The sequence below is a fragment of the Oncorhynchus nerka genome, linkage group LG14, assembly GCF_034236695.1.
Source record: "Oncorhynchus nerka isolate Pitt River linkage group LG14, Oner_Uvic_2.0, whole genome shotgun sequence".
NCBI classification, from domain to species: domain Eukaryota; kingdom Metazoa; phylum Chordata; class Actinopteri; order Salmoniformes; family Salmonidae; genus Oncorhynchus; species Oncorhynchus nerka.
In genome coordinates, this window is record NC_088409.1 from 30,141,179 (window position 1) to 30,165,857 (window position 24,679).

A 24,679-nucleotide genomic window follows, 5' to 3' on the forward strand; every position below is an offset into this window, starting at 1 on the left:
GATGTAAAAGAGAGCGACACGCTAAAATAGTTATCCAACTGAATTGGTGATTGACCCTCACCATCTGAAATGATCATATTTGATCATCCTGTCATAAAACCCTTACATCCTGTATCTTATGCAATTACCAACCTCTATAATTATCCAATGAGTAGGCTAGCCTACATATGCGAGACGAGCCACACACACACACACAGTGGTGTAAAGTACTTAAGTAAAAATACTTTAAAGTACTACTTATGTAGTATCTGTACTTTACTATTTACCTTTTTTACAACTTTTACTTATAAAAAAAAAATGTACTTTTACTCCATACATTTTACCTGACACCCAAAAGTACTCGTTACATTTTGAATTCTTAGCAGGACAGGAAAATCCCTACTGCCTCTGATCTGGCAGACTCACTAAACACAAATGCATATTTTGTCAATTATGTCTGAGTGTTGGACTGTGTCCCTGGCTATCCATATATTTTAAAAACAAGAAAATGGTGCCATCTGCTTTGCTTAAAAGAAGAAGTACTTCTTTTACTTTTGATACTTAATTATATTTTAGCAATTACATTTACTTTTGATACTTAAGTATATTTAGAACCAAATACTTTTAGACTTTTACTCAAGTAGTATTTTACTGGGTGACTCACTTACTTGAGTAACTTTCTATCAAGGTATCTATATTTTTACTCAAGTACGCCAATTGGGTACTTTTTCCACCACCGCGCACACACACACACATACACACAGAGAGAGAGAGGGAGAGAGAGAGAGAGAGAGAGAGAGAGAGAGAGAGAGAGAGAGAGAGAGAGAGAAAGAGAGAAAGATATATACTTTTTATGGCGCCCTCTCACCTCATAACCCTTGCAAATAAGAACAGCGCAACATTCTACTATCATTGGTGCGCTTATCCCATGCCGCTAGTGGAGGTGTTCGCTATTCGTGTTCAGGTGAGCGCGTACAGTTAATTTTACAGTCCTTATTCCGCTATTTTCATGAGCCACAGAGAGGAGGAGGAGGAGGACCTGGGACACAGTTGGCCCATCGTGGTATACCTTCCCGCAATCCGGGGAAGAGCACGGACGGAGGGGAGGCTGGACAGGGAGAGGACGAGGCATCAGAGGACGAAAACACGGAGAGCGGACACAGCCGACGCCAACGCGACATGGAGATGACAACCCGCAATTTGCACCTCAACTCCAAAGTTGACAATTGCGATGGAGTGATCAACAGAAACGGCGGTGACATGACTGAGATATCTGTACCGCTGTCCCACTCTGGGAAGCGTATGCCTCAAATCGAGGGGGGCAATCTTTATAGATTGCGAGATAGAAAGGTTTTATTGGAGGACAAAAAGCGTCTGTGCGCTTGGGCTCTGGGCACCGCGCTGCTTGGGACACTGCTCATGATACTGCACGCGGAGCTGTGCCCGTTGATTTACCAACCAGTAAGTCATTTTGGTCAAGTCACATTCCGTAAAATTCACTTTCAACAAGACTGTTAAAATATAATCATGCTAACTAACTTATCAAGGAAAGGATAACAAATCCCTGGCTATTAAAGTTGTTTGCTGTTGGTTTTCAGTTTCAGTGAAATAAAGTGGACCTACACAATAGTCTTGCAACACTCAAGTTGAGTGTGAACACTCAAGAGGAACTGAAAGAGCTGTTTCTATTTAAAAATGATAAGATCAGACAGTGAACTTGAAGTACAAGGCTTCCCTCAGAAAGATACCATTCAGTGGATCAAAGACAGGTGTCATACATATGCCACTATTGCCACTTTGCACAGGCCATTGTGGATATTTAACAGATTAATCATTTCTCAGCTCACATATTTTGATTAATGAAGAGACAAGTTATCATGTGCAAAAAAAGTGATTTAGTCTAAGACACCTGTTGACCTGTCATTGCCACGTGCCAGAGAGAGCGAGAGTAAAGTCAGTGGTGCATTGTATTTGGAAAGCTCACAATATATGATTCCCTTAGAACAGCAAATACCATCATGATTAGCAAATTACTGTTGATTAGGCTAGTGGTGAGAACACCAAGGTTGTCCTTGTAATGAGTAAAATAAATGAGATGGATTCTATACCTAATCGTTAACTACACCTGTTTGACACCACAGAGATGGCACAGGGACCATGTTGGTTTGGTGCTCTACAGACCTCTTTAGGGTTCAATACCTTGTCCCCACCTGACCAGTGATAAAATGACCAGCAACGCAGGCCTCAACAGCAGCATGTAATACAACTGAAACCTGCAGGAATCAACTGACCTACTGCTGGCCAGGCCACCACAGAAATGCATTGAATAGTATGCCTATCAGATGCCTATCTCAAGGAACCAGATATCCTGTGTATACCCCTAGTACTCTGACTAGGCTGCTCAAGAAAGAGTGTCTGTCTAAGAATAGGTCACAGACCTACTGACCACTATTTGTGCTTTTTTTTTATGAGGGAATGTCACCCCCCTTTTGTGGAGAATGAATATCAACCTCTGCATGGATAATTAACATGTTAAAGAGATACTTTGGGATTTTGGCAATGAGGCCCGTTATCTACTTCCCCACAGTCAGATGAACTTTTGGATGCCATTTTTATGTCTCTGTGTCTAGTATGAAGGAAGTTGGATGTAGTTTCACGAGCCAATGCTAACTAGCAGTAGCGCAATGACTGGAAGTCTGTGGGTAACTGCTAGCATGCTCTGGGGAAGTATAAAGGGTCTCATTGCCAAAATCTTTAAGTGATTTGACATGATGTGGTCAGTCAGACGGACAGAAAACAGGTGCTGTTGATACAACATAAAGATCATGAATGCTATTATCAACCTACATGTGCCCTGTAGCTCTACCACAAAGGCCTTGAATTAATCTATGTACAGAAATACTATATCCAGTCCATTCATAGGAAGAGAACGGAACGGCGTGTCTAATTGTTGTCTTAACCATTTCCTTGATTAACAGACCCGTTAAACAAGCATGACTTGGCATCACAGAACAATAGCATAACCCACACCTGGGATTTGAACCCGGTGACCTTCTGATTATGAGCCCATTTCCAGAACCTCAGCTTGGTACTGCCGTCTCTTCACATCAACATACAGATTAGGGTGGATAACAACACCAGTCCACACAATCAAGCAGTTTTTAACTCCGTCCCACTGAAGTTCTAGAATATACGTGCCAGATCCATAAGTAGAAAAGAGACACTCAGCAACTCACCCATGATGCAACCAAATGTCAGACCACCTTAACACTATAAGGTAGGTGTTTCCTACCCTGGTGTAACCAGCCTGACCACTCCACTCACCATTTTTTCAATTCACTTTCTCTTATCAAGTGAGGCAAAAACAATAGAGTGAAACAATCATTCAGGCTGGTTATACCTGCCTGGTCATTCAGTGAAAGGAGATCCAATCTGAGGTCCCTATACTTAGAGGTAATTACAGCTAGATGAGCAAGCTATAGCCCATGTCCAGCTGACCTAAATCCTCCATGTAATGATCCCAAGGCAAATGAAGTGAAAACTGCTGAGTGCAGCAGGCAGGCTGTTTAAATCAGGCTGATTTCAGGGAAAGGAGATCCAATCTGTTTGTTTGATTAATATGATTGTCATGATTGATCAAATATTGATTGCTAACTAGGCTGACACGCAGTGTAAGCCTGGGCCTGGAGGAAGTTGATGTTGCAAACAGCTCCATATGCTGATGAATCTGGCAATTACCCAGGCAGGCATTTCCATGCATTTTCCCCTAAACATTATCTTGATTTTGAAAACCAATTGAGTTTGCCAAACTAGTATTTTTGTAAATGCATAATGAGTGAGATAACTGGATGCTCAGATGCCTGGTATACCCTCTCTGCATGACAGTGTATTTAAGGATACTTTCCCTTGGAAACCAGGTTATGCAGGATGAGGAAAATGTGCTATTTGTGGTACTTTTTCCACATTTGTTTCCCTTCACAGCTAGTGTTTCTCAGGTTGCCCACGGTCATTTTGGATCTTTCCACATCATTTGTGTTTCATTAGAGACTGTTTGAATAATGCAAGAGTTTCACCTCTCCTGGAGAAGGGGGGCTGGGCTGAGGCTGGGCTGATTGTCAAGGTCTTTGGGTCAGCATGCCAGACTGATAAGGCAGAAAGGCATCTTGGAGTGTGACCATCTAGTTAGTTACATCCGCTAATCTGCTCGGTGTTTTCCCGAGTTATATGGCGTCAGGTTTGACTGTGTGCCAAGAGGATGCGTTTCTATAGTAAAGCAAATACAACATCATCATGTTGGGACTGTAAAAACAAAACAAACGACCGGCCTAACAGCTGTTTGGGTGTGCCATTGTCACGGAACACAGCACACCAAGGATATTGTTGCAAATCAACTAGACCTTATCAAAAGTGATCAACAGCAGGGTTTTCTTTATTTTAATAATTAATTCAGAATTATGATGAATGTTTCTGGCTCTACTCACATAATCTACTCTCAGCGTCTGTCTAAAGGCTGTTGGGATGGATTCTGGCCTGCATTGGTCTTGGGTGGCCTTTCTGTATGTCCAAGGCCTGGATAAACAACCAGTGTTACAGTTACTACAAATTAGGTCCTTTCAAAAAGGCTTGAAATTACTCGGTTTCCAAAGGGAAAATATTACAAAACAAATTTAGACACTGGAAGCAAGCAACGTGCTGTGGTCTCCATGTGATAGAGGTCTAATAATGGAGTCCAATTAGGCTTGGGATAAAATTAGACATGATGCAGATGCTACAAGTGAAATTGTGGAAAACAATCAACGTTGCCAACGCACGTCACACCACCTTTCTGCGTTGAAGTTTCCCTAACGTTGTCTGAAAATTGCAATTATATCTTTTAGACTGTAAACTCCAACCACCCATCATTAAATTAACTCCCCGTTAAAACTTTCATCGAGGTTACATCAGTTGCCTGCGTGGACGTCATCGCAATAAACAGCACACCTTTTATCACTTAGCCTATTGTCGAGACGATCGTTTCAAGTACAGTGAAGTCAAGTGATAGTTATTCACAGAGTCAATTATGAAGACACTCATAGCCTACTTATCAGATGGGTTGACATATCATTGCATAATTCGCGGGAAGTAGCATGCCCGCGCTGAAGGTCTGCTAATACAGGACTAGTAAAGGCCCAGTGCACTACTTTTGTGAAAATATTTAAACTAAATCTATTTGTATTTGAGTGTTTACCAGCATTTGTAACTTTAGTCTGATAATTATCTGTACAAAACAGTTCATCTGATAATATTGTACTTGTGGAATATAAAAATACTTGTTGATATATGTTTTCCAGTTTCTTGAAATACTCTGCAAATGCAACTTATTTCTATGTGTAAATTGAAACGGCCTATTAATTAATTTTACATTTCAGTAGACGATGTTAACCAGAGCAATTTACAGTAGTGAGTGCATACATTTTCGTACTGGTCTCCTGTGGGAATTGAACTCAACCCAAGCGTTACAAGCGCTATGTTCTACCAACAAAGCACCATCATCACATCACATCATCATAAACCACTTGATGTCTGTATGTACTAAATTACTGTATTGCACATTGTTTTTCTTCATGGTGATGGAAATGTTTGATGACAGGGTATTGTTCTTCCTGGATTCTATTAGAATGACAATCGCAGAGAAAAAGACAAGGCCACAACTCTTACAATTGCAACTATTGAATCCAACAAGATACTGTTGTCAATCATACAACTACCTTTTTTCCCCCAAAGTGGAGATACTGAAAAAAAATGTATGCCCATTGCTACAGATGTCAATATCGGTCCGCTAATAGTAGTAAAGGCCCAGTACACTACTTTTGTGAAAATATGTTTTTAAGTTTTCAAATTTTATTTTTTATTTGTATTCATATTTTATTTTTTATTCTGATTTTTCAGGGGGTGCTGCAACACCCTCAGCACCCCCACTTACAGCGGCTATGCTCATAGCTACAGAAGCCAAATCCTGTTTCTTTTTCTTTCATCTAACTAAATATACCATGATCTTTAGGTTTTGATAAAGTTGATAAACTGATTTAGGCCCCTTGGATAGCATGTCACCTCGCACTTGGTTAGTAACTGGCTTACAGAGCCGGCCCTAGCCTTTTTGGGGCCCTAAGTGGCATTTCGTCATAGGGCGGAGAGAATATTTAGCAATTTTATAACTCATTTCATGCAATCCTACTCATTTTGCCATGGGGTGGAAAGAAGATTTAGCCATTTTAAAACAGATTTCATGCAATTGTACTCATTTTGCTATAGGGAGGAGATAAATGTTTGCATTTTTTTCACTGACTTATGCCATGTTAATATGATATCTGAGTGAGAGCGAATAACAAAATCAATGGGAGCCCCCTCGAAATCAGGGCCCCTGGGTAATTCAACCATGATTACACGATTACTAGTTTATATAGCTGGCTAGACCAATATGCAAAAAGTTAGGTGATGTGCTAATTGAGTGAGTCTCAGTGAATGACATAACAAGAACTACAAAAACTACTTATGCACAACCAAATGTAGAAATTGCACCTTGTGTATTCTACTATTCTAGCTCTCAACAGTAAGTTGAGACCCTGACTGAGTTTCTAAAATAACCACTAAACAAAAAAACAATACTTTTTGGGGGTCGGGGGCACCCTAGCAGGAGCGGGGCCCTAAGCGTTCGCTTATGTCGCTTAGTGGCTAGGGCCGGCTCTGCTAGTTTATAAAGATCGTTTTAATGCATCAGCTAAGAGCTTTGTAGGTCTACACTCATCTTATTTGGTTGCGCGACCTGGTGGTCCATTACCAGGTCAATAGGCCGACTTTATCAAATGCATGTGTATCTCACACATTATAAAGTTGTCAGTGTGTGTGTCCAGCGGAGGCTGAAGGTCAAAGCATTCCACTAACACTAACACACTGCTACTGGAAAACGCTAAATGGAAAATAATCGAAAACAGAAGCACTGTTGGAATAACTTTAAACCTCCCTTTAATGTCTTTATCTTGTCTGTCCTCCTCTTCCTCCCCAGGGCTCCCGCTATGCCTTTATCATCAACTGCTCCATCAGCATGTCCACTGGGTGTCTTCTGATTCTCATCGTAGCCTTCCATTATAAGGACATCAGGGTGAGTGTATGTTCTCTCTGACCTCTGACCCCATTACTGACTGTGCAGCCCTGGAGGGAACTGTGTTAGTTACTCTTTGGACGGAGGAGTTGAAGAAAGGGCTTACATTAAATCACATACTGTTAAAGGTGCTTCTCTCCTTTATGAATGCTACTTGCACGGGACTGATCCTGCCTAATGATTGACGAGGGCGGCATTTTCTGAGCTAAACTGACTAAGACACACCTCCAACAACAACACATAAAACCTCACATAATTCTGCCTAAAAACAATTACAATTTCTCTCAATCAGTGGCATATGGGCTTTTTAGGTGAGGGATGATGCCTCCCTTTGATAAGCAGTGCTCACTTTGTCAAAGGCAGAGATGCGAAACATCTTGCTTGTCTATTCCCAGCGTGCCTCTCCAGGGTGCTGTTGGAGAGACACATCGCTGCAGCGCTCCACCAACATTTGGTCAAAAATCTAACAGAAATCATGTAGCAGATATAGGTTACGGTAAAAAGAGTATGACCTTTGCTGTAGCCTACAGGCTAGAGATAAAATGTATGATAATGTAAAGAGACAGACACATTTTACATCATGCAGGTTTCTCCCATTAAATAGCCTAACCTAAATGGCGCTCAATCAAATAAAAAATGCGCTGTCATGTTAACAAACAACATATCCTAAAAACAAGACAGGTCAAAGTTAAATGGACAATATGGAACGGACCAATCATAACTGTTGTCCAGGAGTTTCACCCCATTGTCATGATCAGTGGTTTCAAGTTTGTATCAGTCATTTTTTGACAAGCTGATCATAGCAAAAAATAAAATACTTCTGCATTTCCTGCTGTGTAAACACATTGCAAATCGGCTCGAGCTCCTGATGAGGTTGGGTAGCTGATATTCAGAGCTTAAATAGCCAAATTGATTAGCCTTGTGGACATCTTTTTTTGGTGCAGTAGTCCTGCCTAATGAGCGGGCCGGCCGTGCAAGTAGCATTTTTTGGTGCAGTTCCGGACCGGCCTTGATTTCATCATCCACGGACATTGGTTTTGGTAAATTATTTTTTTCAACTTTCATTCAGAACCGAAAATGAACCTGATTTCAACGTCCTGGAAAATGTGTATTTTAAACATATGGAAAATACCTTTTCACCTTGCATTCAGAACTTAGATTAAACCTAACTTCAACATCTGGAAAATATGTATTTTAAATGTCATTTTGCTTACTGGGACTATTCTAGTTTTGTGGGGGGCTGTATTTTTTGGTCTTGCCTATGGTGGCAGGGTGGCAAGGTGTTTTTTGTTTTGATACTTGATCTGGAAGTGAATTGCTCAAATTGTGTGGCGGTCCTACCAAAATTCAGCCGTTGGTTCGTTCATCGATTGGTGACGAAAAACTCTGATGCAACTTGATGATATCTTGAGTACACACACATACTGTCAGCAGGATTTCTTAGTAAATAACCATGCGGTGGCTTACACACACTCACATGCACGTTCCCCCTGATGAAACTCGAATCCACGGAGATTTGTACAGTTCTCTGTGGTCGTCTTATTTTCATCCTTGCTCTGTAATACCTTGTCAATGCACTAGGTGCCAGGACTTTGGTGAAGACACTGAAATTCAATATATAGTAGTATATGATTACGTTTTTAGACAAAAGGGTAGGCAGCCAGAAGGTTTTTCAGGGCACACTGCCCGGTCTTTAAACGCCTGTTAGGTTGACATCCATGTGTAGGCCTATCTGAGAGGAGGGGGTGCTCTGCGCAAGTGCTGTGGGGAGATAAGGGAGGTGAGGTTTCAAGCATGGGTGGAGGTTATCGTTTTTGGGCTGTGTATTGGGCAGCCCAATTTAGGCTGAAAACAAAACATGCCGGGCAGCACAACCTAGCGTTAACCTTTCTCACTCTCAAAAAAACACAGAAAAGAGAAGGACATTATCAGAGAAATGAAGCATAGAAAGAAAAAATAGGAAGAGGAAAATGGACATACCCCTCTTAATCATCATGTGAGCATCGTTCAGGACGGTGTGCAGGCGGAGAGAGCGATATGTGGCTGGGGTCCCCAGGCGCTAGTGAGTATCTAAACACACGTTCCCATGGGTATGGGCTGTCAATATCATCACCTGTCTCTACATGATCTCCAACCCTAAGCCTCTTACCAGCTCCCATTCCCATTGGGTTCCGATGGCCCTGCTTGTAGAGTGACAGGCCCAGCTTCTGGCTTGGATAAATTCCAGTATGAGTAGCACTTACTCCCTCCCCTTTCAGTTACATATAAAGAGCCCTCTTCATTGGTGGCAGATCATTTGCATTTGTCTCTTTTCATTCTGCTGTGTGTGATATACTTTTAATAAGGCTCACAGGTGCGTAGTGTTTACACACAGGAATTGAAAATGTATAATTCTTTGTAAATCTCCAATACGTTCAAGGCAATTGTATTTGCTTACCGGTAAATACTGTATAACAACAATGTACAAATAAGAACAAGACTTTCTAATTGTAAAAATGTAGGGTTAAGATTGGTTGGTAATAGACTGTATTTGTCACGACTTCCGCCGAAGTCGGCTCCTCTCCTTGTTCGGAGGTCGTCGTCACCGGCTTTCTAGCCATCGACACTCCATTTTTCATTTAACCATTAGTTTTTTCTTGTTTCCTGCACATCTGGTTTTCATTCCCCAATCACACTGCATGTATTTATTCCTATGTTTCCCCTCATGTCTTTGTGTGTGATTGTTTCGCGTTTACGTGTCATTTTTGTCGCGCTGTTTCTGGTGTGCGTTTTCCGTGATATATATTATTCACGAGGTATGTTTGTACATTATTATTGTGATTGTTTGTGCATTTTTGCACTTTGGCATATTTGATGGCGGTTGCGACGCAGTGGCGTCCTTCTGTTGGTTTCTCCTGCCTAAATAAAGTGTTCGCCTGTTCACAACTCTCTGCTCTCCTACAACTGACTCCGCTTCCAGTACGCACACCATTGACAGTATTTTTACGTTGGCTTGCTGGTGGTTTGGGTGTGGGCTACCCAGGTGGTGTGTCTATGAGAACACATGAGATGGAGGTACAGTTGAATTTCTATAAACGTTTCCAAAGATAAAAGACAAGGAAAAGAACTTGTACCAACAAAGAACTGAAATGAACTGTAATGTTTGTCAGAATGCCACACGGATTAGCCACAGATTAATCAAATGTCCAAACACTTCTGCCCAAATAAGCGAAGAGTATGGTGGACCAACGCGTTAGCCAATAAAAAGAAACTCCCGGCGTATAGGCAATGGCTTAATTGTCTTAATCTACCAACCAATAATCTCCCACAACTTCCCCCTAACCCTCCCCTATACACTAGCACATCACAAGCACAGAGCCACGCCTTGCAGTCGTGTGATTCGCTAAAATTAAATGATGGCAAATGGAGGCGTTGACTCGATGGCCACAGGTGGAGGTGTTGACTCAATTGCCACTGGTGGAGATGTTGATTTGATGGCCACAGGTGGAGGTGTTGACTCGATGGCCACTGGTGGTGTTGACTCGATGGCCACTGGTGGTGTTGTTGACTCAATGGCCATTAGTGGTGTTGACTCAATGGCCACTGGCGGAGGTGTTGACTCGATAGCCATTAGTGGATGTGTTGATTCGATGGCCACTGGTGGAGGTATTGATTTGATGGCCACTGAAAGGGTAATGCAGTGGAGATGGAGTTGTAGTCTGAAAGGGTAATGCAGTGGAAATGGAGGTGGAATCTAAAAGGGTACTGCAGTGGAGATGGAGTTGTAGACTGAAAGAGTAATGCAGTTGATGCTGGGGATGAAGGTAGAGCACAAGGAACTGGAGTTTAGGCTTGAGCTCATATGAATAGGTAATTGTAGAGTTTTGGACCAATCCATTTCTGAAATGAGGCTTGGAGTTCGACTGGGATGGATGGTTTCTTCGTTTCCATCCACCTGATTTGATGTGTATCTCCCTCATTCTCTATCTGACGATGAGCCCTCAGTCAGCTGGGAATCTGTACTCCATTGTTGTCCTTTCCACCACGATAGCCCGATCAGGCCCGAAGGATATAAAAACTGGTTAGGGTTGGTTGGTCAAGGACTGTATTTTGAGGTTGGTCTACAAGAACACAGGAGATGGAGGTACAGTTGAATTTCTATAAACACAGGTGAAAGGTAAGGAAATTAACTTACACCAACAAGCTTCAGGTGAGACAATTTTAAGGGAAGGTGTGGCAATATCAAGGGAAGGTGTGGCAATATCAAGGGAAGGGTGTGGCAATATCAAGGGAAGGGTGTGACAATATCAAGGGAACGGTGTGGCAATATCAAGGGAAGGGTGTGACAATATCAAGGGAAGGGTGTGGCAATATCAAGGGAAGGGTGTGACAATATCAAGGGAAGGGTGTGACAATATCAAGGGAAGGGTGTGGCAATAATTAGGGAAGGGTGTGGCAATATCAAGGCAAGGGTGTGACAATATCAAGGGAACGGTGTGGCAATATCAAGGGGAAGAGTGTGACTGAAGTTCCCCCTCTGCTGCAGGAACTGGGTGGTGATTGGACAATGGGAAAGTCAGTCAAGGGCAACAAGACTACGAACTGAGTGTTCTAATATGCTTACGGCAGTTTCAAATATCAAGAGTTACGAAGAAACCTCAAAACAACAGGAATTGGAGGTTTTGGCCAGCGCGGGATTTGGTTTTCATTTTCTTTAGTGATATAATAAAGTGATTTCTTGGAGTTGTGTCATGTCAGACTAGGATCAGACAGGATTATATTTAGAATCTAAGAGACTTGTGAGTCAGAGAGGGCTTGTGTCGCCTACAACCCCCACAATCTTGACTTTCACTGCCTCCGTATCTGCTTGGGTGGGACTTTGTTTGCCTTGGCATCATGTTTCTGTCGTTGCTGTTCTTCCTATTCCCACATTTAGTTAATCATCAGCATTTACTTAATGCTTCAAAATCAAATGATCAATTTTCCATTGACATCCTTCTTTTCCTACTTCTCTCTCTCTCTCCCACTCAATCCCTTTCACTCTTGCAATTTCTCTCTCTCTTTCTCTTTTTTATTTATCTTTCACTCTCTTTCCCCCTCTCTCCCTCTAACTCTCCTTCTCCCTCTGGCTCTTCCAATCGCCCTCATCCCCTTCTATCTCCCCTGTCGCCCCTGTTCCGACCGCTCACTTTTTCTCCAGCTCTTCATCATTGACCACAACCAGGTGGACTGGCGCATCGCCATGACAAGCCGCAGGGTGCTGGGCATCTCCCTGGAGCTGCTGGTCTGTGTCATCCATCCCGTGGGCACCTACTGGGAGGTGGGTGTCCCTGCGCCCATCGCCAGGGAGGGGGTAGAGGTCAACTCCTCCAACTCGGCACCGCTGTGTGTGTCCTCCCGCCACGGGGAGGCACTGTTGGACACAGAGCTGCTACTATCGGCGCTGATGTTCCTCAGGCTGTACCTGGTCCACAGGACGATCCTACTGCACAGCAAGGTGCTGCTCAGTGCCTCCTATAGGAGTATCGGCTCGCTCAACAACATCAACTTCACGTTCCGCTTCGTGCTCAAGGTGCTGATGAACAAGTACCCGGCGCGCACTCTGATGGTGTTCATCTTCTTGTTTTGGCTCATCGCTTCCTGGATGCTCACACTTTGTGAGAGGTAGGGTGGAGGGGCGCACACACGCAGGCACACACTCATGCTCACACTCACATGCACACACACACTGCATGACTCGCACACAATCTCCTGTTTGAGATACACAGGCACAGACAGACGTCTGTGTGATAGACAGAACAGAAAAAGAGGACACACTGTGAGAGATGAAAATAGTTTGCTAAAAATCTAAATATAACACATTACTACTGCCAGTAGTTACTACAATGGGATGCAGTAGCTGTAGTTTTCATATTGAAGCTTTTCTATTCTATTCTGAAAATGAATTTAACACTACTGTACCACTATAATAGTATTTTTATGATTGTTTTCCCCACTATCAGCTTGTATATGACATGTTCAGGGAAGAATACCTGACAATGTCTTGGTTGTTCACACACCTCTGAGATAAGGGGTGTTGAGTAATGGGTCAGAGAAGTGACACACACACACACACACACACACACACACACACACACACACACACACACACACACACACACACACACACACACACACACACACACACACACACACACACACACACACACACACACACACACACATTGGAGTAGATGTCTTGGCACTGAGCAGAGGGGGAGATGTGAAAGGTTACAGTGAGTTTACACATTACTACTGCCAGCACAGAAACACGCACATGTACACACACATCCCTACACAGTTTATTACAAACAGACTGGGCAATCAATTGCTCACTCTACCTCAAATATTGATGGTCAATTTGAGTTCCCATTCAGAAAGGATGTCTAATAACAGATTCAAAGTTGATCGTTTTCTGTTGAGTTACTCCGAAAAATTACTCTTCATTGCGAGCCAACACATACCGTCCTAGGCCTCTGAAGTCTGCTTGTGGCCAACGTGAGGTCATTTGTTAAGGCTGAACCTACAATGGGATGGGATTCTTACATCTCAGTTACATAGAGAAAATCAAACGTGTTAGTTAATCAAGCTGCATGTTAAACAAACGGACATTTTGGTTATACGATCTGATGATTGACAGATTGTAAGACTTCTGAGTAACACCCGACAGGTATAATGCGTTATAACTTCCCTGTAGGCAATAAAAGACTTAAGATGAACACTGAATTGGAATGGTTTTGAAATAGATTCTGAGAAAACAACAACTTACAAAAGTCATACATTTTTGAGTCAATTATACCATCTGTCCAGACAATTCAACTTCCATTTTCTCTTTTCTGGAATTGAAATAGGTCCTTCCTTGACCCCACAGCCACTGACGGATAAACAGATGATCACAGTCTAACTGTAACTACAACACTTTGATCTTTGGATGCCCATAAAGATTCTAAATCTCAAAACAAATTGAAGCAAATGTTATTTGTCACCTGCGTCGAATACAACCTTACCGTGAAATCCTTCCTTGCAAGCCCTTAACCAACAATGCAGTTTTAAGGAAATAGAGTCAAGAAAATATTTACTAAATAAACAAAAGTTTTAAAAATAGAAAAAATAGTTACACAATAAAATGACTGGAGTTCTTGACAATCAGATTTGCCAACTTAATATATCTATGTTTTTGTCTTACCTATTGGTCTGATCTTGTTAGTAATGTAATGTCTATATAATATCGATCAAATCTATGAATATCTTCATGTAAGACATATGTATCTGTGTATGTAGTGAGTGACCCCAGGGTGTGTGGCCCTCTACAGGCAGACACAGGAGCAGACTGGTCGTATGGACACGGCTCTCTGGCTCATTGCCATCACCTTCCTCACAGTGGGATACGGGGACGTGTCCCCCAAAACCAGCTGTGGAAAAGTGGTGTGCCTCTTCACCGGAGTCATGGTAACTATATGGAGTCATGGTAACTATATGGGGAGGGGATAATGGAGAGATAGGGAAAATAAAGTTTCTAGCCTGAGTGTCAAAGCATGATAAAGCTTGTATCTTAAAGGTTACAATGGCTTTTTAAAGCAGAACATTACTGTAAAGTAGACAGGCTAAATAATATACATGTACTGCACATGGCTTCATGTCTCTGCAGGTGTACAGATGTATGATCAAAATTTGAGCCAGTTTGCTACAGCAGGGCAATAATCCTGCAGCAACAGGAAATGTGAATTACGAAATGGATTTTAGTTAATGGATATTTTTGTAGGGGTTGATACATTTTTTGTAAGGGAAAATCATGTCTGAAATTTCAAGGTGGAAATGACAAACTTCAGAAGCCTTTTTAAACCTCAAATAAACTGCATTTCAGGAAAGTTCTTTTGCAACAGGGTGATCAAATGAAGAAGAATAGAGGGAAATTGAAACACTAGTCAGTGCTCTTGAGTTGGTTGTTGTGTAAGTACCCATTACGTTGAAGTGGCTGCAGAAAGTGACTTACTTACAGTAGAAATACAGTGGTGCTTGGTGCCACCCAGTCCCGATATTGACTTCGATGCTGGCGGTTAGTTGCTGGGTACACGCAGAGAGAACGCCATGTACAGTACTGTTGCTGCTGACTCATTGTTTGCCTGTCGCTACTCCCATCGATCTCTCTTGTCTTGGCCTCTTTCTATATTATTTTCCATTATGGCATTCTTACAATGTCAGCATGTTTCCCCTGTGTGTTGCCAGTGCATGCTATGATGTCTTAAAGTACAGTAGCTGTAGTTTTCATATTGAAGCTTTTCTATTCTATTTTGAAAATGAATTTAACACTACTGTACCACTGTAATAGTATTTTTATGATTGGTTTCCCCACTATCAGCTTGTATATGACATGTTCAGGGAAGAATACCCGACAATGTCTTGGTTGTTCACACACCTCTGAGATAAGGGGTGTTGAGTAATGGGTCAGAGAAGTGACACACACACACACACACACACACACACACACACACACACACACACACACACACACACACACACACACACACACACACACACACACACACACACACACACACACACACACACACACACACACACACACACACATTGGAGTAGATGTCTTGGCACTGAGCAGAGGGGAGGGGGAGATGTGAAAGGTTACAGTGAGTTTACTGGTTTTATGGGTGAACTCAAAGAGTACAGGCACTGATAATATTGAACTTTATTTTCATAACACGTTTCTTACAGAATGCAGCCCCAATGTGCTCTACATGATAACATATGACCTTTCTCTTGTCCAACGACGAAAGCAGTGTGGTCATTGACTCATGTATTGTTATGTCTGTGACTCAAACACTTTGGTTACACCCACTGGTAAGAAAGGTACACGCAGTAGAAAAAATGCTCATTTGAAACCCTGTAAGCATATTTGACATTTGTGAAAGTGCTGCGACTCTTATGGTCAAGCAGTCTTGGTGCCATGGAAATGACATTAAATAATACACTTCAGATCTTCTTCTGTCATAGAAAAGAACAAAGGAGTTTCAATATGATATATTGTCATATTCAACTGCCATTGTTCACAAAACAATGGACCCTCACCAGTAAGAATATAGGCCAATATCTCAATTAAGTAGGTTGATGCTGAGTACAAAGAGTTGATATGTTTTTACAATGGAAGAATATTTCTATTTATTCTTACTATTTTCTACAGTACCAGTCAAGTTTGGACACACCTACTCATTCCAGGGTTTCTTTATTTGTACTATTTTCTGCATTGTAGAATAATAGTGAATACATCCAAACTATGAAATAACACATGGAATCATGTACTAACCAAAAAAGTGTTAAAACAAATCTAAATAAATGTTATATTTGAGATTCTTCAAAGTAGCTACCCTTTGCCTTGATGACAAGTTTGCACACGTTTGGCATTCTCTCAACCAGCTTCAGCTGGATTGCTTTTCCAACAGTCTTGAAGGAGTTCCCACATATGCTGAGCACTTGTTGGCGGTTTTTCCTTAAATCTGTGGTCCAACTCATCCCAAACCATCTCAATTGGGTTGAGTTCGGGTGATTGTGGAGGCCAGGTCATATGATGAAGCACTCTATCACTTTCCTTCATGGTCAAATAGCCCTTACACAGCCTGGATGTGTGTTTTGGGTCATTGTTGTCCTGGTGAAAAATAAATGATAGTACTACTAAGCAGATGGGATGGCATATCGGTCCTCATGAGGGCCAGTATCATCATAGTGCTTGATGGTTTTTGCTACTGCACTTGAAGAAACTTTCAAAGTTCTTAAAATGTTCCGCATTGACTGACCTTCATGTCTTAAAGTAATGATGGACTCTCATTTCTCTTTGCTTATTTGAGCTGTTCTTGGTCTTTTACCAAATAGGGCTATCTTCTGTATACCACCCCTGTTAAGGCACACCTGTTAATTGAAATGCATTCCATGTGACTATCTCATTAAGCTGGTTGAGAGAATGCCAAGAGTGTGCAAAGCTGTCATCAAGGCAAAGGCTGGCTACTTTGAATAATATAATATGTTTTGATTTGTTTGTATACTCCACTTGTCCTAAGAGTGACAAATTACCCCTAAAATAAAGCAGCTTAATTGAATTTTAAATCCCAAATCTATTTTGCATGAAGAAACAACCTGTCATTCATCACAAACTTTGTAAATATCGGGGTTTTCTCTCTTCACAATGCAGAAAGACTGCATTTAATCAGTGGACACCACACATTTTATTACAACACACCTGTCATAATGGTTTTCTTTATTAAAGTAGAGGTTTGTTATTATTATTATTATTATTATTGCTAAAGGTACTGCATAGGTGTAAACTATTTGTTTTGCAAGAGATAGCACTTGTAAAGCCTAAGAAAGTAGCAGATGTGCAGAAAGTAGTTTGAATGCATTTTACTGAAGGGAAACAATAACAGCCTTGACATTTTTTTGGCAACATAGTGATATATTTGTGTATACTGTACAATGATGAATTCAACTACAAAATACTAGTCTTCTCCCATTTTTTGAACCATTGCCCCCACCCATGAGGTGTATAAACAACAACAATAAATAAGAATAAAATAACAAATACAAAACAAAAACGTGAAGTACATAAATCAATCAACTCTAGTTAGCACATGTAGGACAGTATGCAAGTGTGTGTGTGTATGGACTTTGCGGATGTATTTCTCACATGTGCAGCACATAGTATTTGTGCTTCTTTGGGGGCAGAATTGGCATCTCCTCCTCTTGACTGCCCCAGCTGCAGCCTCAGGTGGATCAGGACAAGATTCAGCCCCCTGAACAGCTTTCACAAGCACTGCAGAGGCTGCTGTGCAGGGGAAGCGTTCCCTTCTTTGAATGTGTGGTGTTACAAGTGCCTTTCCTTGCTGCTCCAGGAACACCCTCCTCTTGTTCCGCTTATCAGGCATCCAGGTAGGGTTGATTTTGTTCCATATCACGAAGGCATTGTATGAGGACACATCAATGATGTTATGGAAGATGACCAGGGGCCAGCGGGCAGTCATCCTCCTGCAGCTGTAAGTTCTAATCGCCTTGTCCAGGTTGTCCACGCCTCCTTTGTTGTGGTTGTAGTCCAGGATGATGGCTGGCTTCCTGTCCTCACTATCACTGATCTCAGCCGTTTTGTGCAGTATGCTCAGGAAGACCACATTCTTGTTCCTCTTTGGGAGGTAAGAAACTAGAGTGGTGGTGGGGTTGAAGGCAAACTTTTATGAGAAGGCCTCTCTCCCCCTGGTGGTGAGGAGTGCAGGGGGAGCTCAGTCTTGTTCTTTCTAACTATGCCAACCATAGTGATCTTCCTCTTCAGGAGCTGCTGGCTGAGTTCATAAGAGGTGAAGAAATTGTCACACTTGAGATTGTGCCCCCTCAGTCCATCTGTCACATCAACCGCATCTCCTGGTTCTTCTCCGAACCTCCACTGGTCGGCTTCTCTGTGTAGACTTGCATCTCCCAAGGGTAGCTGGATTGTGCGTCACAGGCCACCCATATCTTGATGCCATACTTTGCTGGCTTGCTGGGCATATACTGCCGGAAAGGTCAGCGACCTTTTGTCAAAAGAGATTACGATCAGTAATTAGTATCAGTGTCACATAAAACAATCACATACATCAATGATATTACAGCAATACATAATAACATGAACAGTGAAAATCACTTACATCACAGATATGAAAATACAAGTTTACCTCTGAATGGAATCAGTTGCTCATCCACTGTTACTTCGGTGTTACTCATCCACTGGCCCAGGGTTGTAGAGGTATGGCAGACGCTCCACCCACTTCTCAAAGACCTCTCTTTTGGCCACCAGTTTGTCTCTCACACGTCTTGCAGGTCTTGACTCATGGTTATCAAATCGTAGCATTCTTGAGAAAGTGTGAAAGACTTTCAGTGGCATTATGGCACGGAAAATCGCCTTTCCACTCTCTGCCAAGAGACTTCATGTAGCCTCGCCTCAGGATCTATACACACCCGCTGAGATTATCAGCCCTATGTAGGAACACAGGTCAATCTCATCACTCCAAATTTGTCATCTCTAGGATGATTTTTTTCGATGGCTGGTGTGATGAACATGTAGAATGTCGAGGAGATGTCCTGGGCATGAGAAACTGCATGTCTTGTGGGCCCTGTGGTCAACCTTATGACATTTTGTGCTGCCATCCTGCCCTGGTTGTCATATGGTGACAAGGACCATGTTATTTTGCTGTTCTTTGACAAAAATGTCTCTCAGCTTAGGGGATTTCTTCTTCATCTGAAGATGATGCATCGTGCTCTGGGTTGTATTCTTCCTCATCTTCTTCTTCAGATACCTCCTCCTCTTCTAAATCATTGTTCTCTTGTTCCTCCTGGACATCTGAAAAAATCTGATCTACGACCTGTTGGGCACTGAAACGTGCAGTCATGGCTTCAGCAAAGAGAGAACTGGGGGGACTGTCATCTGCAGCACCTTTATAGCCTCTGACTGTATTCCCCATTAGTAAACAATGTTTTCAAGAAATATTTATTTTGTCTGAAATTTTGTTTATTTTGTCTGATTTTTTCAATTTATTTTGTCTGTCAATTTGAGTCATGTGTGGGGTCATGGAGTTGTTGCACATGCACAATAAAGTTTTAGTTTTGTCTGAGTTCAATCAATAATCTGTGTGTGTGTGTGTGTGTGTGTGTGTGTGTGTGTGTGTGTGTGTGTGTGTGTGTGTGTGTGTGTGTGTGTGTGTGTGTGTGTGTGTGTGTGTGTGTGTGTGTGTGTGTGTGTGTGTGTGTGTTCTTGCACTTCGAAGGGTTTAGGGCCATGTGACTAGTACAGGGAGAGAGGGAGAGGGAGGGAGGTATCTTGGTGTTTTCTGCTTGTTGGGCTGTAAGGACTTGGCTCTCTTCCTCACCTCAGCTCTGCCCGTTTCCGATCCGAACAGATAAGCGACGGAGAGTCACAAGACCGACAGAGGGGCGCGAGCCAGGCTGAGACTCCTCCCTGACACAGTGGAAAATTATTCTTCACTCCTCTTTCTCTCCCTCTCCCCTTGTTTATATAAGCTTTCCCCTTTTTTTAAGGGGAAACTTTCCACCATTTCCATTTTTAGGTAGTTTATAGCCTTTGGCACCACTGGAACAGGAGGGCGTGCCAACCTGTGCCCATGACTTGGAAGAAAAAATGTTCCTACTCCCAACAGGGCAGCTCTCTAGGACAATGAGTGAAGCAGTACTCACACCTGTAGTGCTCGGCTGTCAAGGACCCCTAGGCTCAACACATCTATCCTGGGCTAGCCTGCCTCTCTGGTAGTGCCCCAGCTGTGTTGGGGAGGTGAGCAGAGCAGCGTGCTCACCACACATCCTATCAGTGGGGTGTGAATGGATCCCTGGGAAGGATGTTGTGTCTCTCAAAATTCCCAGATTACACTCGGACAGATTCACACGGAATCTTTGGTTCTAGTCATGCCCATGTCCCTCCCAGTACCAGTGAGTGGGTTGGTTGATGTTAGGAAGCTCTTAGGAGAGGACAGGGGACTAGTGCAGGATTTGTGATTCATCCATCTGAATGACTCTTAGCATTATCTCTGTGTCCAGACTGTAACCTGTGTTTCATTGTGAGCCTATGCGTGCATGCTAATATGATTGTTCTTCTTTATCAGACTTTTATCTCTCTCTCTCTCTTTTACTAATGCAAACAAGGGAAGGAAAACAGGTAAAAATCAGTTTTCATTTTCAAACCAGTCTAATCTTTAAATTATATTATTACACTATGTCTCTAAAATCATATACTGTATTTTCACAGTAATTACACTGGCAGGTACAATGCAATTACAGTGTAGGTAGATACACATTGGTACAACTGTGAGCTTTGTGCAATTACAGTACATATTGATAGAAAATTGCACTCAATGGTAAATTAACTACAGTTGAAGTCGGAAGTTTACATACACTTAGGTTGGAGTCATTAAAACTAGTTTTTCAAGCACTCCACAAATTTCTTGTTAACAATCTATAGTTTTGGCAAGTTGGTTAGGACATCGACATTGTGCATGACACAAGTCATTTTTCCAACAATTGTTTACAGACAGATTATGTCACTTATAATTCACAGTATCACAATTCCAATGGGTCAGAAGTTTACATACACTAAGTTGACTGTGCCTTTAAACAGCTTGGAAAATTACAGAAAATGATGTCATGGCTTTAGAAGCTTCTGATAGGCTAATTGACATCATTTGAGTCAATTGGAGGTGTACCTGTGGATATATTTCAAGGCCTACCTTCAAACTCCCTTTGCTTAACATCATGGGAAAATTAAAAGAAATCAGCCAACCAAAACTTGTAGACTTCCACAAGTGTTGTTCGTCCTTAGGAGCAATTTCCAAACGCCTGAAGGTACCACGTTCATCTGTACAAACAATAGTACGCAAGTATAAACACCATGGGACCATGCAGCCGTCATATCGCTCAGGAAGGAGATGTGTTCCGTCTCCTAGAGACGAACGTACTTTGGTGCGAAAAGTGCAAATCAATCCCAGAACAACAGCAAAGGACCTTGTGAAGATGCTGGAGGAAACGGGTACAAAAGTATCTATATCCACAGTAAAATGAGTCCTATATCGACATAACCTGAAAGGCCACTCAGCAAGGAAGAAGCCACTGCTCCAAAACCGCCATAAAAAAGCCAGACTACGGTTTGCAACTGCACATGGGGACAAAGATCGTACTTTTTGGAAATGTCCTCTGGTCTGATGAAACAAAAATAGAACTGTTTGGCCATAATGACCATCGTTATGTTTTGGAGGAAAAAGGGGGACGCTTGCAAGTTGAAGAACACCATCCCAACCGTGAAGCACAGGGGTAGCAGCATCATGTTGTGGGGGTGCTTTGCTGCAGGAGGGACTGGTGCACTTCACAAAATAGATGGCATCATGAGGAATTGAAAATGATGTGGATATATTGAAGCAACATCTCAAGACATTAGTCAGGAAGTTAAAGCTTGGTCGCAAATGGGTCTTTCAAATGGACATTGACCCCAAGCATACTTCCAAAGTTGTGGCAAAATAGCTTAAGGACAACAAAGTCAAAGTATTGGAGTGGCCATCACAAAGTCGTGACCTCAATCCAATAGAAAATTTGTGGTCAGAACTGAAAAAGCGTGTGCGAGCAAGGAGGCCTAAAAACCTGACTCAGTTACACCAGCTCTGTCAGGAGGAATGGGCCAAAATTCACCTATTGTGGGAAGCTTGTGGAAGGCTACCCGAAACATTTCACCCAAGTTAAACAATTTAAAGGCAATGCTACCAAATACTAATTGTGTGTATGTAAACTTCTGACCTACTGGGAATGTGATGAAAGAAATAAAAGCTGAAATAAATAATTAAATAACATTTCTAATTCTTAAAAGAAAGTGGTGATCACAACTGACCTAAGATAGTGAATTTTTACATGGATTAAATGTCAGGAATTGTGAAAAACTGAGTTTAATTGTATTTGTCTAAGGCTTATGTAAACCTCCGACTTCAACTGTATGTTATGTCTCCCCCATAGGTTAGAAGTGTAGTCTAAGATTTCAAAGTAAGAATTAGTGTGTTGAGACTATTGTACCACACTGAAATATAGTCACTTTTAGTGCCAAGTCACTCTGATTCACCCTGTGCGGTTCCTGAGCATTCGTCAGCATTTAGTTGTTCCCTATCCAGCAATAGCACAATGCTATTCTCAGAGTAAACCATACTACTATATCAGTGGCACAGTGGCATATGATTAACAATTTCACTCTCACATAAACATAAGGTCAATTCAGTGTATTATTTGGCGAAATAGGCACAATAGGCCCACCATATTTGTAGTTATAGCAAGTCACAACTATTTAATAACCTCTTGAAAAGGAATTGCGGTGTCTATCTTGATGTTAGCCAAGCAGACCTGAAGCTATAGGGCTAATTTTGAATGTTGACATGATCATTTTGTGAATTCCGACTCTGACTCCCGCTCTTACGGGTCACAAAGGGACACGAGGAGGATGACAAACAACAGTGGTGGTAATCATGGTGACGGCTGTCTGTATGTCTGTCCTCAGGGTGTGGCCTGTACCGCCATGCTGGTGGCCGTCATGACCAAGAAGCTGGCGCTGAACAAAGGAGAGAAACACGTGCACTTCTTCATGATGGACATCCAGATCTCCAAACGGGTGAGACGAGGAGAACGACTGCACCAGAGTTTTTCCTTATCCCATGTGTCCAACTAGTCAGGAAAACTCTGGGCCCTAATTCTAACCTTTACAAGGGTTGGGAGTTTTTCCTGGTCAGGTGGTCACAGGGTCAGTAGAAATACCTGGCTCTATAATGACAATAATGAACAAACATGTTGTGGGTGTCTCTTAGTTCAAGGAGTCATTTATCCCCATATTTCCAATAACTGAATGATAAGAAAAACATACTGTGAAGATCCAAACCACTGTCCTGCATTGATAACCGGAAGCAGCCAGCTCCCTTCAAAGCTTCCCTCGGTCTCACAAGAAAAACATACTGTGAAGATCCAAACCACTGTCCTGCATTGATAACCGGAAGCAGCCAGCTCCCTTCAAAGCTTCCCTCGGTCTCACAAGAAAAACATACTGTGAAGATACAAACCACTGTCCTGCATTGATAACCGGGAGCAGCCAGCTCCCTTCAAAGCTTCCCTCGGTCTCACAAGAAAAACAAAACCCTTGACACAACAGATGAGGCCTCCTGGGTGGATGCAGAGATATTTTCTGCATATGATTTTGGTTCTTTTTATAATATAATTTGTTTCCTTAAATAGGGCATTCCAGAGGACAGGATAGTGTGGGAAAAGGACTGGGGGGGGGGGGGGGCTTGTGAGTTGGGGCCCGCCAATCTCTTAATAGCCTCAAAAAGGCGTCAAAAAGAGGAAACAATAGTGTCCCTGTCAGGAAAGGGACTTGTGTCAGTCCAGGACGGGGTGCTCGTACCGACAGGAAACTGGATAAGATGATGTGTGTGTTGTGTATGTGTATATACTCACTGCCGTAACTGAGGACACAGTGAGCGAGTGTATGTTGTTGAGGGGTTACTTCATGTTGAAGCCTCAGACAGGATCCATCTGCTTGCTTACCGCCGGGAAGGAAAATCAACAACCTGAAAATAAACGAGCACAACGGAAGATGCTAGCCTGATTTCCATATCCATTTCCCAATATCCATCATTCTCTAATATGTAAGTAGTGTATGGCAGGATTCTTTGAAATCCACTGACCTGATTGAGCATTAGCTGAGCGCTAGGTTGGCAGTGTAGGGTGTAGGCTACACCTGGCTACAGGCTGCAGTGTGTTGTCAGTGTGAGGATGTGAGGTTATAGGTCTGCTGAGGATGTAACTGCTTCCTCCCTGGCACTGAACACATCCTCTCACTGGGTGCATCCTTACGTCTGTTTATAGTTGTTTGGTGTGTGTGTGTGTGTCCCTGCGGAGCTGTTCGTCATTGCCCTGATTTACGTTGACAGGAAGAATAAGGAAAGACATCTGGGCACGGCCCCTGACGGCCCCTAATAACAACCC

At 42.3% G+C, this 24,679-nt stretch overlaps 1 protein-coding gene across 2 annotated transcripts in view; it reads left to right on the forward strand.

Annotated features, from left to right (window-relative positions):
* The first annotated feature begins 778 nt into the window (after positions 1 to 778).
* The window catches only part of LOC115140843 (intermediate conductance calcium-activated potassium channel protein 4-like), a 40,159-nt gene continuing 16,258 nt past the window's right edge, over positions 779 to 24,679 (forward strand). Inside the window, exons 1-5 of one of the 2 annotated variants that reach the window (XM_065027950.1) lie at positions 779 to 1,440; positions 7,022 to 7,117; positions 12,297 to 12,760; positions 14,449 to 14,584; positions 23,202 to 23,312. In XM_065027950.1, the coding sequence (XP_064884022.1) occupies positions 1,159 to 1,440; positions 7,022 to 7,117; positions 12,297 to 12,760; positions 14,449 to 14,584; positions 23,202 to 23,312 (1,089 nt within the window). In that variant the 5' untranslated portion in view covers positions 779 to 1,158. The remainder of the gene's footprint in view (positions 1,441 to 7,021; positions 7,118 to 12,296; positions 12,761 to 14,448; positions 14,585 to 23,201; positions 23,313 to 24,679) is intronic. The other variant, XM_029679259.2, reaches the window with a different exon arrangement.